We start from the raw sequence: 15,288 nt of genomic DNA, 5'->3' as shown, positions 1-15,288 counted from the left end.
GACTGTGTATCAGTCATTTGGAGAAACTTAAAAAATATACATTCCGTAGTTCCATGTTAGACCTTTTGGACCAGAATATCTGGAGGTGATGCCCAAGAACCTACATTTTAAACAAGTTCTCTGGGTTATTCTAATACTACTAATCTGTGGATCAGCATTTGGGGATAACTAACCACCTAAATCCTGTGCCTACTCCAAAACAGGTGCTCAATGTTTGTTGAAGCAATGCGAGAAGAGGCAGGAGGGGAAGGTAAAAACTAGTCTGGAGACCGTGGCTGGTTGAAGTCATACCAAAGCATCACAAATTAAACTGTTGATACACTATATTGTGATAGAGTCTATGGAACATCTCAAGGTTCTTAATTCCAGTCATAGTTTAACATGAACAAGAGAAAACCAACTCACACATAATTAAATGAATATAGTTCAAAAAGCAGTTAATTGTATTTACATTTAAATTTAAAAACCAGAGAAAAACCATACAAATAAACCATACCAATCTTTTCTCCTACTTTCTGTCATTGGAAGTTCCTTTCATTTATTTTTAACAGTTTTTAATATTCTCTGAGCCCCAATAAAATTTTATGTAATGGAGATTAGAGAGGCTATGTTATGTGAATGTTTGGCTGCAGAGTCTGTATTTCGTGCCACTTCATTACATTTTGCTAAGGATTTCCCTTTTCACCAAGAGGATTAGTTTTCTTCTCACTTCTTTGAATACTCTTCTTAGGTGGTTAGTGTGAACTAGGTTAATCTCTTTTTTAACATACAAAGGATGAACAAACAAAATGTTCGATTTATTTTATTTTTTAAATAGAACACTAAATTTAGTCTTAGAATTCTCTGTTTGGTAGGTTTCCAGTTACAAGGTCTTGGCTTCCCTTGAGCACAGTTTGAGACAAAATAATGCAGTTTGTTCCTGTGGCAGGAACATGCAGAGTGGAGTGTGCAGGCAACGAGGCCTTGGCTCTGGTCCAATATTTCAAACCTCCTTAAACTGCCACTCTCGTCTCTGCTTCAAGGGCTGCAGATAAGCAAACAGGATTAGTTTGTTCTAGTCCAGAAGAGCTAAGAAAGCTTCAAACACATCATTCAGGTGCCCAGCCCAACACACAGGCTGGCAGAGTTGTGAAAAGATGGAGTTCATCAGGAAAGAAGCAAAATTGAAGCCAAATCTGAAAAACTGCCCAGTCCACAAACTGACCCTTTCCTAGGTCACAAGACCAGATGGTGCTTGGACAATGAATGATGTCAGTGGGAGTGGGTGGGACAGGATTGGTACCAGGTTGGAAAGTACCCCTGCTTTCACTCAAATACTGAAGTGTCTACAGAAGTGTCACCCACCACTCTCCAGACTACCAGTGCCCAGGTCATGTCCAAGTTCCACATTCTCTGGGACTAATTTTCATCTAGATGATATTAGGTTACTCTTCTTCCCCAAATGAAGTACCATCTGAACGTAATAATTCTTTTCATAGTTACAGGTACCACACAAGTAATTAGATGTGGAGGCCCAATTAATTAGGTAATGGTCTTGCCACTAAACTGTCTTTTCTTCCTAAGAACTTGTTTTAAAAAGTATCCACTGGATAAAACACATACATATTCCCTAGGAAAGTAAATATGCCTTTGTCAATAAATTTAAATGGGTATACTTAGTTTTCCAAACTACTTGCAGTACTCATAAATGATAAAGGGGGCAATCAGGGCCAAGATATACAGGAGCTGGAAGGAACTACAGTACATGAACCCTGCAGCCTCAGCAAGTGAGAGAAGATATGCTCCAGGGCCCCAATGAGGCTGCTCCCAAAGCAGGAGAGTGGCGCAGGTGCAGCTAGAAGTCATCCGAGTCCAACAACGCATGGACGGAGTGGACTGAATCTGAACAGTGTTTAAGCAAATAGGGCTTTGGCTAATAGAGAGAGTATGCCAGTTAGACATTCACACATTGGCCTTGGGTTTCCCTGGTGCCTAGAGCGATGCCAGGCACATAGAAAGAGCTCACTAAATCTAAAGTGAAAAGCTCAGATGTACATTCAAGGAGAACAGCCAGGCTGAGGCAATTTCTGTCTTTTTAGATCCATGGTCAACAGAATCATGCCAAGAATATTCCTCTAAATACAGGTGTCATAGGGAACTCTCTGTGGCAAACAGAGAGTTACCAAGGAGGCTGTATGAGGTAGCAAGAAGGATATTGGCCTGGAGCCAAGAGCAGTGGGTTTTAATTCCATCTTTGCTACTCATCTAAGCCAACTTCCTGAGCACCAATACTCTCATCTATAAAAGGAAAAGAAAACCAACTAGGCAACCTAGGGTTGCTGTAAGAACTAATGAAAAAAATATGATAATCTTATATATATATATACATATATGATTATTAGCACAGCACTTGGCACATAATAGGAGGCTAAGAAAGATTCACTTAGAATTTTAAAAGGGTGGGGAAGAACGGGGTGCCCCCATATAAAGTATTGAGTATAAATCTAAATAAGTATATGGATGCCATCAACATGCCTCTTTGGCAGTCTTGGAGCTATTCATAAGTTACATAAGAAACTCCTCTGATCACTATACAACCAAGTCTTATTTTTCACCCAAACCAGTATTACTCAGCTCCACCAGTCACCTTATCCACCAGATTTGGCTCAGAGTACCTTTTTGGCTCTTTATAAGAATTTTCAAATTCCCTCACTGGGATGGATATTCCTAACAATGAGCCTTTGGCTCTTGTGACAGTTCCTGTACAAGGAACTCACATTCTAAAAACAATGTGAGAAGTGACACGACATGAACATAACCCATTCCCCAAGGCAAGCACTTTGAAGGGGTTAAGATTCTTTTGCATGAAGGTACTCCAAAAAGTTCATAGAAAAATAGAATTAAAAAATAATATGTCGGGGCCGGCCCGGTGGCGCACTGGATAGTGCGCCGCTTGGGAAGCGCGGCGGCGCTCCCGTCCGAGGGTTCGGATCCCACATACAGACCGGCTCCCGCTCACTGGCTGGAGCAACACCGAGGCTTGCGATCCCGTTGCCGGTCCCCGGTCCGGTACGGGGGCAACACTGAGGGTTGCGATCCGTTGCCAGACACGGAAAAAAGACAAAAGACAAAAAAAAAAATAATAATAATAATAATAATATGTCATTCCATGAACTTTTTGAATTACCCTCGTATGTGTAGCTCCTGGATGTTTCTCTCTTTCCAGAAGCCAAAGCCTCCTTCCCTTGAGACTGCAACATGAAGACCTATTTGTATGGTTGTCTCTCCTACTGATTAGGGTGTGACCTTGAGCAAGTTATTCCACCTCTCCAAATGGTTAGGCTGTTCTGTAAAATGGAAACAATACTGATCTTCCAGGAGTGCTAACGGAATTACATGATATCTCTATAAAGGTCTTATCTTCAACCTACCTGCTATTCATAGGAGTTCTAAAAAGCAATATGAATTAAACTCAGATATGAAAACGTGGAAGAAAAATGAGGCCTTTGTGCTATAAGAAATCACACTGAAGTATTTACATTAGAGAACAAGATTTAGTTAAGCTTTCCCTATTTATCATTTATAAAGGAAAACAATCAATATACATTAACTGAGCAAAGAGAACAAAAAGTTACATTTTTCTTATACAGAATTTCACAGTGTTATTGACCGAGAAACCCTGAAATGCATATTACCTGACTCTGAACTAAATATTGTTAGGTTTGTCTCTATTGACACAGTCATTTTTATGGAAGATAGCACTCTGGAATGTTCGACAGCTTTCATCTTTCAGATGTTTGATGGCTCTGAGGAGCATTAAGCCTACATCTTCAGAAACAAAATTGAGAAAAATGTGATTTATCAAGGTATTACAGGCTGCATCAGGAACTGTCAAGAGAGGGTCATCAGAAAATCTTGGGCTGAAATAGCCTTTGCATTCCTCTTCCCCCTGCATCTAAAAGATAATAAAAAACCACTCTTGAGGAAATAAAAGGCAACAACTGGAAACTTTTTAATTTTGAATTTGAAGAGGTCCAAAGGCTTGAATTAAACTGATGTCTTCTGCTCAGTAACTTTATCCCCTGAGAAACTCCACATAGCTGATCAGGACACTGCTGATTGATTGCAGGTGAGATATCAGGAGAACCCCACCTCCCCCAAAGAGGTTTCTACCACCAATCAGTAAAATTTAGAACTCAGTTAAGAATCGGCTATTATGTTAAAAATGTTTTAAGTCAAAGTAATACATGTTTATAACCTTACAAACAAAACAAATAGTAAAGGCTAATACTGAAAAGCAACAGTCCACTTCATGATTCTCCTTACCCCTAATTCAAAGTAATCACTTTTTCTAAATAACAATTTCTTGGTTTCAAATTTTTTTTTTTTTTTTTTTTTTACCTTTTTGTCTTTTTTCGTGACTGGCAACGGATCGCAACCCTCAGTGTCGCGCCCGTACCGGACCGGGACCAGCAACGGGATAGCAACCCTCGGTGTTGCTCCCGCTCCTCGCTCAGCCAGTGAGTGGCCGGTCTGTATGTGGGATCCGAACCCTCGGCGGGAGCGACACCGCACTCCCAAGCGGCGCACTATAGCAGTGCGCCACCAGGCTGGCCCTTGGTTTCAAATTTTAAACATTAAAATTTGACTTCCCATTATAGCATTTATTAATTTGTTATAAACATATATACACACTACATGCCAGACCCTTGTTCTAAGAGCTTTGCAAGTATTAACTCACTTTTATTTTACTTGATATGAGGTCACTGGGGACCCGAACTAACTTAGTGGAGAGAAGGGGCCTAAATCCTAACAGAAGACTGAGGAGGGAATGAGAGGAGAGGAATTAGACAGTAATAAATAACTCTCTTGAGGAATTTTGTTCTAAAAGGGAGAATAGAAATGGGATAAATGGGATGTGAGTCAAGAAAGTTTTGTTTTGTTTTTAAGTTTGCAAGCTACTATATCATCTTGGTACGCTCATGAGAATGTACTTGGAGAGGAGAGATTACTACTGGAGCAATTTCCTTGAGGTAGCAAGAAGGAAGCTGAAGTGTCACCTCAGTAAGCCATTCTTTGCCATCTTCTACAATTGCAATCCCTGCTGCTTCACCACTCCCCATCCACTCTCTTCTTTTGCTTCATTTTACTCCTTAGTACTTATCATTAGCTACAACCCCAGTGCCTAAGACAATGCCAGCGTCCTGATCAGCTATGTGGAGTTTCTCAGAGGATAAAGTTGCTGAGCAGACATCAGCTTAATTCAAGCCGTTGGACCTCTTCAAATTCAGAATTGAAACGTTTTCCAATTGTCTCTGTAAATTAAATGACCTATTCAATTTTTCTATTTCTTCTTTAGTCAATTTTGGTAAATTATACTTTTCTCTCCATTTCGCCTTTGTTTTCAAATACTGGCATAAAGTTGATAACAGTATTTTCTTACTGTCTTTAAAATCTGTGCTGCATCTGTTCTTTGTGTTTATAGATTTATTCCTTTATTTCGTTTTGGTTTTGGGAAGGAGCAGAAATAAATGTAGCAGATTAAACACAGTTATGTGAACAAAACCATACAGAAGACACGTTCTTCCTTATCTATAAGAGGGAAGTAATAACAGAACCTAACAGAACTGCTGTAGTGAGGATTAAATGAGTTAACATACGCAAAGTGCTTGGTATAGTGTCTGGCACATATTAAGGGCTCAAAAATATTATGATTAAATTATAGGAAATTCAGTTCCATTGAGATAACGTCCTGTTTTTGTCAACTGAAGTTTAATAATCTAAACCAACTGGTTATGGGCTAGACTCTCAAATATATTCTCATTTCATTCGGCCCTATAAAGAAGCAAAGATAAATCTGGTTGGCAGTACTCTCATTCTGAAACTCAATTTGAGTGTTCATGCCCTGAGAGTATAAACTGCACTTGTGGTATAAAATAAAAAGGAAAACAAAACAAAGAAAGAGGGCTACAATAGGCTGCTCTTCCCTTGAGGACAGGGGCCATGCTTTTGTCACCTACTATGTGCTATAAGTCTAACAAAAGAAATAATAAAACAAAGAATTATGATGAAAATCATAAAGAAAACTGTTAGTCTCACAAAGTTTTCATTATTAGGTGCCTTTTATTCATAGGTAAACACATAACTCATTTCATTCATAGGCTTTTCATTAGGGAATCGCCACTAAGAAAAGGTTTTTCTACCCACTCTAACAGAGGCGTGCCTATTAGGGCATTCTACTCCCTATAAGTTAGTTTACAGATAACACTTACTTCTATATGTAAGTTTTACCTAAAAACAACAACGACGACAAATTCTGCAAACAGATACTGAACTATTTAGGGCAAAGTATACCAATTTACTTTGTAAAAACTATGATTTACTTTGAAATGCATCAAAAATTAAGATGGACTGATAGATGGTATGAAGAATGGAAGGACAGATAAATGTGATAAAGAAACCACAACAAAATGTTACTGGTAGAATCTAGCTGAAATTATATTGGCATTCAATATAAAATGATTTTAACTTTCTCTAACGCTTAGGAATTTTCATAATAAAAATTGCGAAAAATATAAACTCTTTTACTTAACAAGTGAAAAAAACTAAAATAAAAATAATTTGAAAAATATTCATATTATACATACAGCTAAAGTTATTACAGTATATAAAGAGCTCATTCCAATTTATAAGAGAAACATCAAGACCCCTATAAGGTAAATGGGAAAAGACATTACCAAAATACAAATAGGAAATAAGCCCATGGAAAATATTCCGTTATCTCTAACCAAAGAAATTAAAATTAAAGCAAACCTGAAATACCATTTTACATCTAGTTTATTAGCAAAATTAAAACACATGCATGAACACACACACACACACACAATTCTGGCAAGGCTGCAGTGAAAATGGTGCACTCATATACAGCTGGCAGCACTCACTATAAACAAGCACAGCCTGTTTGGGAAGCAATCTGGCAGTCCCTATGTCATAGTACTTATCAAGTCCTTTGACCTGTGGTCCCAACCTCTTAGAACACAAACTAAATCAGTCAAAAGGATCCAAAAGATAGCACCAGCTGGTTAGCTCAGTTGGTTAGAGCCCAGTGTTGGTAACACCAAGGTCAAGGGTTCAGCTGCCAAAATACAGTATTACCTACTAAAGGATTAAACTATGAACAACCTTACTGTCCATCAAGAGAAAAAAAATTTAGTAAATAATGACACATCAGAATAATGGAATATGGTGCAGACAAAAAATGACAATAATGGAAATTTATGTGGAAATATGCAAAATGTTCACAACACACAATCAAATGGAAAACTATTTATAATTGATTGTGAGACTAAAGGATAAATGAAATGTGCTCTGGCACTGTAAAGGAGCATGAATAATTAATGAAAGTGACATGTTACCATATGAGGGGATTGTGGCTGATTCCTTTTTCTAAAATTTTCTTTAATCTTGCTGATACATCTTTCAATTAAAATTAAATCACTAAAAAGCCCGTCTCAAGACTGTCTACTCACAGTGCTGAGTTTGCTGCAAATGATGAGGATCCGGCGTTCGTACAGCATACTGGCATACAGATGCAACATGTTGTTTACATCCACAGCCACAAAATATTCTGTCAGATTTCTCTAGGAGAAAGAGGAGGCAAAGTTTGTGGCTTATTTTGTTTGTTGTTATTACAAATAGTATCTAATAAAAGCCCAAGAAATAGAAAATCATGAGAAAGTATACTTTCTTTCTGTCCTATTCTTTCTCCCTGGGAGACCAAATCCCATGCATGTATAACATCATGAAATGTAAAGTTGGAAGAGATCTCAGAGATGAAGCAGTCTGAGCAATTATATCTTTGTTTGGTGATTACAGTGTACAACATGAGGTTGTATACGGCACTGTGATTGTTCTTCATGTCAGTTCTGAAAGGTGAGCAGCACAGGAATTCCACAATCTTACAAATGAGGAAATCAAGGCTCAGAGAGATTGTCAAGATCAAAGAGTCTAATAAGTAGTGGAGACAAGACTGCTGCTCAGATCTTTGGACCTCAGATCCTAGAACCTTCCCAACACCCAGGGACCAAAATGCTCCTGGCCAGAGTCTGCTTCTGTAGAGTAGATGCCACCCACGAGGACAGGATGTGCCCCGCTCCTGTCATCGCTGTTTGTGTCCCCCTCCTCCACAGTTTACATGCTCTAAAACAGCTCAGCTGGAATTAAAGCAATTTTAAAGTTTTAGGTATTTAATTCAAAGGGGAAAAAAAATTGAAGACAAACAGCAGCAAGTTGTGACAAAGCAATGTTCCAACTAGCTATTTTCTGTAGCCTAGGCTCCATTCTTTTAATTAGTACTGTAGATTGGTACTCTTCAGGTTTCAAAAAAAAAAAGGCATGTGTTTCATTTCTACAACCCTTTCAATACCCACCTGACTTTAATAATACACATAAATATGCTAATTTCTTCAATGTTACAGGTTTTCAATGCCACACAATTTAATTCTCTGAAAATGAAAGGGATTGGGGAGGGAAGGAGTGCTATTTGCCAGGGGCTGTAGTTTATAATGATTAAAGATCTACAATCCATAAATTGAAGTAAACCAGGTTGATTTTATATGCAAAATAGCATAAAGTGCTTTTCAACAATATTATGGGCTGGGAATAAGAATGGGCACTTATCTTATGATCTATTACTGTTTGGAGTACCAGGTTAACCATCAACCTTTATAGATAAAGAGCAAGTGAATTAATAGCTCCATATACTGAATACCTAGCAAGTGCCAGGCACTGTACCAGACCCTTCATATGTGTAATCCTATGCAATCTTAACAAAAATCCAATGACATATTTTTCTCCTTATCATATAAATAAATTAGATCTGGGAGAGATTCAGTAACTGGAGGAGTCAGATATGATTCCGCAGCCTACACACTGTCCCTTACACTACATTGTCCCTCTTAAATACCATTAAATACCTACCATGCACAAGGCTTTAAATATACTATTTCACTTAATCTTGAAACCACTCCTTGAACTAGGTATTATTATCCCTACATAAAAATAAGAAAACAGAGGCAGAGAGAAATGATGTAATTTGATAGAGGCCACACAGAAAGTGGATAAGACATGATTCAGTCCTGGGCAGGTCTGTCCCTAAACCTATGCTCGTTTTGTGTACCACTCAAAACTGTAGGTAAAAATCATGTTTGGAAAAAGAAAGTATAGCATAGGAATAAGATGGGATCAAAATATGCCTAAAGAAAGGGGGAAAAATTCATTAGAAATGATTGTTACCCCATTTATTGAATAATCCTTATGTGCCAAGCAACAGGTACTTTACCTGTGTTCTCTCTAATCTTCTCAACAACTCCGAGATAGGCATTATCATCTCCATTTTATAGGTGGGAAAACTGAGGTTCGGGAAGGGTCATTAGTCTTCTAAAAGTCACCTAGCTAGAAAGGGCAGAGCTAAGTTTCAAAACCAGGTCTCCTAAATCCAAAACTCATTCTCTAACCACCACACCAATTTGTCTCTTAAACTTGATGGAAAAACGAAACAAACACAAAAGGCAGTCTGAATTAGTCAACAAGAGTATCTCTTGCCCAGTAGACTGAGGAAGGCTAAGCTAATGATGTCAGGGCGGGGTTTGTTCTGAAGACAGTGACATGGCAGAGCTCTTTTCCCAAACAAAAATATGAGGCCCTCAGCTGAGCATTTCAGTAAAAGCTTAACTGCTGATGAATTACATGAATTTTTCTTTTAAGAGAGGATGGAAGTAAAAAGAAAATAGAAAATGAGGAGCTTAAAGAAGGCCAGAAAGCCCATTAGCACTTTTGACAGATCCAAAGATAACTCTGAAGCCACCAAAACGTGGCCTCAAGAGTCTGCCAAGAAGCTTCACGCTGGGTGGAAATATGTTACACAGCTTGCCGTCCAAATAGGGAGACACAGCGTCAGAGACAAATCCTGTGCCTTATTTTGGTGGGAGAAAAAAAAAAAAATCAGAAAGATAGTTTTGTGGATGGAGAAGGGAACATTTCTGAAATAAAAATACCTCTTGATTGAGGCATTCCCCCCATCCCCAATCAGGTTCTGGGGGACTCAGGTGCTTGTTCCAAAAACTCTACACAGGTATGTTAAAAATATGTAACATTTAGCCAAATTCTCTCTAAACTGTCATGTACTTTTTTTGGTATTTCTCATCCCATCTGTGCTGATTACCAAGATATTTGTGTCTAAACAGAAGCTGTCTTTCTTATCTGCTTCCTCCCCTGCCTCTTTCCTTCTGGGATACCACCCGCCTGAGCGGGTGGGAGTGGGGGGGAGTGCCAACAGCCCTGGGAACCTTGCTCAGCCATGGGAGCACCTGTGGGGCAGAGAAGGGCCTTGGGAGCAGCTGTAGGGAGCACTTGCAGATTCCACCAAGCCTGAGCTCAGAAGAAAAGCCCTTGGAGACAGGATCTCCCTCCCCCTGCCTTTAAGCATCCAGTAGCTTGAGCCACACCCATCCTCAATTTCTCAGACCTGTTTTGCTTTTCATATCCCTGGATCTTTACTTCTGTTGTTCCCTCCACCTAGAATGCTCTTCTTTTCTGTGAGGGTATCCATTCACCTCTCAAGACACAGCTTGAATGTTACCTCCTCCTGGAAGACTTCCTTGACTCCTCACTTATCAAGCTTCTCTTAGTGCTTCCACAGCAATTTGTCCTTACCATATAACAACTCAGTTTTAAGTATGTTTTTGCCACTACACTGAAGTCTGTTTGGGCAAAATTTGTATCCATCCAGAGTTTGATGAAAGAATGAATCAGTGAGCAGAGGGAAACAAGTGACCAAAGACTGCTGCTCCTTGGCTCTCGTGTGGTCAGGGTGGTGTAAGAGGAAGGCACCAGCCTGGAAGAGGGACAGTTGGGCATATAAGGAAGAACATGGCATCTGACTTCAGAAGACCTGGATCTGAGTTGGATGAAGTGATCAATTACTTAGAAATGGTGAAGGGCCAACAGAAAAAGAATTGACATTGGAGACTGCACAAAATCAGGCACAATAGCTAGAGGTGGGGTTGGGGGATAAGAGGGCGGCTTTTTAAGGTATCTGTGGCTATATTTATTAAAAATGTAAATAAATCAGTAGTTTGTTCATCAGGTAACAGGGGTGGGGGTGGGAGAGAATGTACACAAATCAGATGTTCATTTCACAACCAGGTCAACTGTATTTCTCCAGTGGTTAAGACGAGAGCGTAGGAGAAAAGAAGGCTTTCATGGAAAGCTGTCTTTGGTCAAGACTGCAGCCAGGGGCCGGCCCGGTGGCGCACTGGAGAGTGCGCCACTTGGGAGTGCGGCGGCGCTCCCGCCAAGGGTTCGGATCCCATGTGGAGACCAGTTCCTGCTCACTGGCTGAGCGCGGTGCGGACGCAATACCGAGGGTTGCGATCCCGTTACCGGTCAGTAAAAAAGACAAAAAAAAAGACTGCAGCCAGAACACACTGTGAGCTTATATGTATAAAAGATACGAGGTATGCTGCTCTCTCATAGCACTTTGCTTCAGCAGACTAATCTCCCATTTCTGTCTCCTATAATCAGGCAGTCAATACACACTTATTTAACTCCTACTATGTGCCTAGCACCATCCTGGGAGCTGGGCTTGCACAGGTAAACTAAATATGATCTTCATCTTCCAGGAGCTTAATCTTCATGTTAGAGGGTCATTTGACCCAGAAACCCAGTATGAAAGAACTGTGGTCAAGGCCACACTCCAGGGATGGTTGAGGAAAGAGACTCACTCTGCTCGATGAATATGGGGGGAAGGCTGGGGAAGACTAGAGAGAGGAGAAGATACTTGGTCTGGGCCTCCCAACTGGGGTTCACTCAGTGGATGGGGGAGAAGCATATCCCAGGCAAAGGGAAAGGCAGGGAGGCAAGAGGGGCTACAAGCAGGTGAGGAGAGTGAAGGGTAGGATGCAGGGCCAGGGCAGTGGTGTGGCAGGGGAGCTAGGTTCCCAACCTGTGGCAGCCTAGACTTTATTCCACTGGTAAGAGGGAGCTGCTGAAGTGTCATGTGATCATATTTGTGCTTCAGAAAGATCTTCCGAGAGGCCGTGTGGAGGATGGATAGGACAGAGCGAATAGGAGGTGGGGCAATCAGTTAACAGGCTGTTGCCATATTCCAGGAAAGAAATGATTAAAATATATAAACAAACAATTCAGAGAAATGCTTTGGATACAGATGTGACAGACACCTATAAAGTGTAATCACAGGACCTGACAATGAATTACACTTGGGGAGGGTAGGAAGAAAAATCTCAAATGACCCCTAGGCTTCCAGGTTACTGTGCACCACACTTATCCACTTGCTCAAACAGTTTTTTAAAGGGAGCATCCATTCATCTAGTAAAGGATAAATCCTCCTTCTAAAGAACCATTATTCCTGTCAAATATGATGTTGCTGCCACCTAGTCCTAGGCCTTGCTTCCACAACTATAATGCCACTGTGGCTAAGCCTAAGCAACCATTCCCTTCATTTACTGCCAATTGCTTCTCTGTGTGACTCACCTACTAGAAAAGGAAAACCTTATTTAGAGAACTATTCCCCAGTTTCTGCGCTCAAAAAGGTCTCAGTTTTCTTAGTGCTAAAATGTCTTTAGGCTTAAGGACATTCCTGTCCTACTCATGGATTTTAAACATTATTTTGGCTATATACACAGTTCTGTCCCCTAGAGCATCTGGCTCTCCACCTAGCTTTTAGTATGGCCCCGTTCTGTAGGGATGGGTAGCAGGGATACAAAGCTGACCACAACCCAGGCTGGAAAGGGCTCAAATGCAAGGAAGTACTCTGGACAGAACAGCACGGAAGTTGAGTTTCAGAAAAGGCATGCAATGCGCAACCTCCTTAGACTCTCTAGGCTTTTTACAAAGAAATGCTGGCAATGGTCTTTTCTAGTGCTAACCCTCTGTGGCTCTAAATCCAGATAAAGAGGAAGGGAATGAAACCTGGCAAAACCCCATTCCCTCCAGGAGAAATCTCAGAATGGCTGCTCCCTTCTAACTGTCCCTGCTGGCTCCTGTGCCAGTCTAGGTGGCTGGGGACTTCAGGCTCCCTGTGATCCACGCCGGAGGTTATGAAGCAGGTGGGGGTGGTGGTGGTGCAGGGGTGGTTGGAATGGGTTGGGGATGGGAGCGGATATAGTGGGGCTTAGAGAGAAAGCGTCTTATGTTCAATACCTTAGGGAAATGAGATAATCCTCAAACCAAAGAACTGACTCTAAGCTGGATACTCCTTGGAGCCTTCAAAACAGATGCTATTCCGCCCCACTGTCTGTCATTTTATTAGTCTTTGTGACTTTCCACTTCATACATGGTACAGATGATAAAGACTTACTGTACTGTGTCTGGAGGAGGCTTCCAAGGCAAGAGGCTTGGTTTTGTCTATAGGTCTTGTTTCCTGAAACAACTCCTATTCAAATTATTTCACCATAATATAAACTTTTTAAACCATCAAGTGATTGCTTTTTAAAGAAAAAATTTTGATTACCATAGTTGTGTAGGATTCTTTAAAGAGAATAATAAATTTGGATTCTAAAATAATCTGTCTAAGAAAGAATCCTGCAAACTCACATAAGCTATCAAATCAGAGAAGTATATCACAGGAAAGAAAGCAGAGTTTACCCAGAGGTCAACTTTTATCCCTCTGTGTGAATGGAAAAAACCATTAGAATAAACAATTACCTGACAACTCTTAAGAGCAAAAATGGAATTCTCTATAATCTCAGTATTTGATAATAGGTCTTCTACTACCACCTCAACTTTGTTTATTTTGAAAGTCATGATGAGTTCATAAATCTTTTCTATATCATGGTACATCTTTTGACAAAGTAGAGTCTGGGCAATGTTATGTGTAACTGTCCATTCTAAATGCTTTCCTTACATCATTAACCACTTGGTATGACACCGACCAGATAATTAAGACAGGTTTGTTTAATATTCCAAATGAAGGTCTATATGACTATCCATTAACCAAAAGTAAACTTCAAAATCTGGCCACTAAAAAAAAATCCCTTATACAGCCAGTTTACAAAGTAATTATTACTACATATCTGTTCATGATCTGTGACTTTTTAAAATGCAGGTCAACTGTTTAAAATTTATAAAGATTTATGCTCATTTAATTATTGCCTGCACAAAATTCACTCCTACATGTGTTAGACAGAGAAAACCCTGATGGGCAATTACTTAGTGATAGTTTTTCAGTGAAAAGGAAGAAAATATTTTTACAAAGAAATTGTAGAAATAATGAAAATTAACTTCAACAGAGATCTGAAAATGGAAAGAATTAATTTTCCACGTTTGCTTTTCATTAATGTCTTGCAGACAAATTGGCCCCAAAGCCAACTGAAAGCAACTGTTCTCTTTCCTTCTTCTGAGAGTGGCTGAACTGTTCACTCATTCAGTCATTAATTTCATTTATATATGGAATTTATAATGTTCTAGGTACAGTGCTAATTATGGTGATGCAGTCATGAAAAACATATTGATCCCTGTCCTTATGGAAGGAGAGATGACAATTACCAAACATTCACACAATTAATTCTATAACTTACACCTATGGTGAGTGATTTCTTAAGATGGGTAGAGAAAGCCATGGAGCTGGAGGCCCAGACCCAGCAGCATGTCAATCCTTAAGATCAGACTGACCCAGCATTTACTGGTTGGGCAAGTTACTTCACATCTCTGGGTTTCATTTCCTCTTCAGAATAGGGATAATAACCATATATAAGGCTGTTGTAAAGATTTTATGACATAACAAATACTGTCTGATCTGATCCACAGTGAGTGTTCAATAAATACTAGCTCCTTCCTCTCTTTCTTACATTAACCCTTCTCTTAAGCTATTTAGAACATGATTATCTACTGGCAGAATATTATTAAGTTCCATATCCCAAAGTCCATTTACTCTTTTCATTGTTTATTCTCTTAAGTTGAGTATGTGCCTTAGAGGAGATAATCAATAAATGGTTCCAGAACACCTCCTATATTACATGCACTACAGCCCTGGACTCCATTTGCTGCACCAGCCTTCAGAAATTCTGCTAAGAGCCTTTTGTGGTTCCATGAAGTATACACCCCATGAAAAGAAAAGTATTGATCTTCACAATCAAGAATGTCAGCAAAAACCTAGAAAGGACAAACTCTGGGGAGTAATGTTCCCTAAACTTCAGTCACAACTCAGAACTCAAGAGAGGTTAAGACCAGGATGCTGGGAAAGCCAAGGAAAGGGAAAAAGAAAAGGACCATTGAAAGCAGCACTTCTGT

General features: G+C 39.8%; 1 protein-coding gene across 1 annotated transcript in view; it reads right to left on the bottom strand.

The window, feature by feature from the left end:
- DENND1A (DENN/MADD domain containing 1A) overlaps nt 1–15,288 on the bottom strand; it is a 462,953-nt gene that overhangs the window by 237,729 nt on the left and 209,936 nt on the right. The window contains exon 8 of the mRNA XM_008568329.1: nt 7,509–7,619. Within this exon, the coding sequence (XP_008566551.1) occupies nt 7,509–7,619 (111 nt within the window). The remainder of the gene's footprint in view (nt 1–7,508; nt 7,620–15,288) is intronic.

Source organism: Galeopterus variegatus, unplaced genomic scaffold (assembly GCF_000696425.1).
Source record: "Galeopterus variegatus unplaced genomic scaffold, G_variegatus-3.0.2 Scaffold400, whole genome shotgun sequence".
Taxonomy (NCBI): domain Eukaryota; kingdom Metazoa; phylum Chordata; class Mammalia; order Dermoptera; family Cynocephalidae; genus Galeopterus; species Galeopterus variegatus.
The sequence above is the reverse complement of the archived record's forward strand: the minus strand, read 5'-3'. Positions and strand labels throughout refer to the sequence as shown.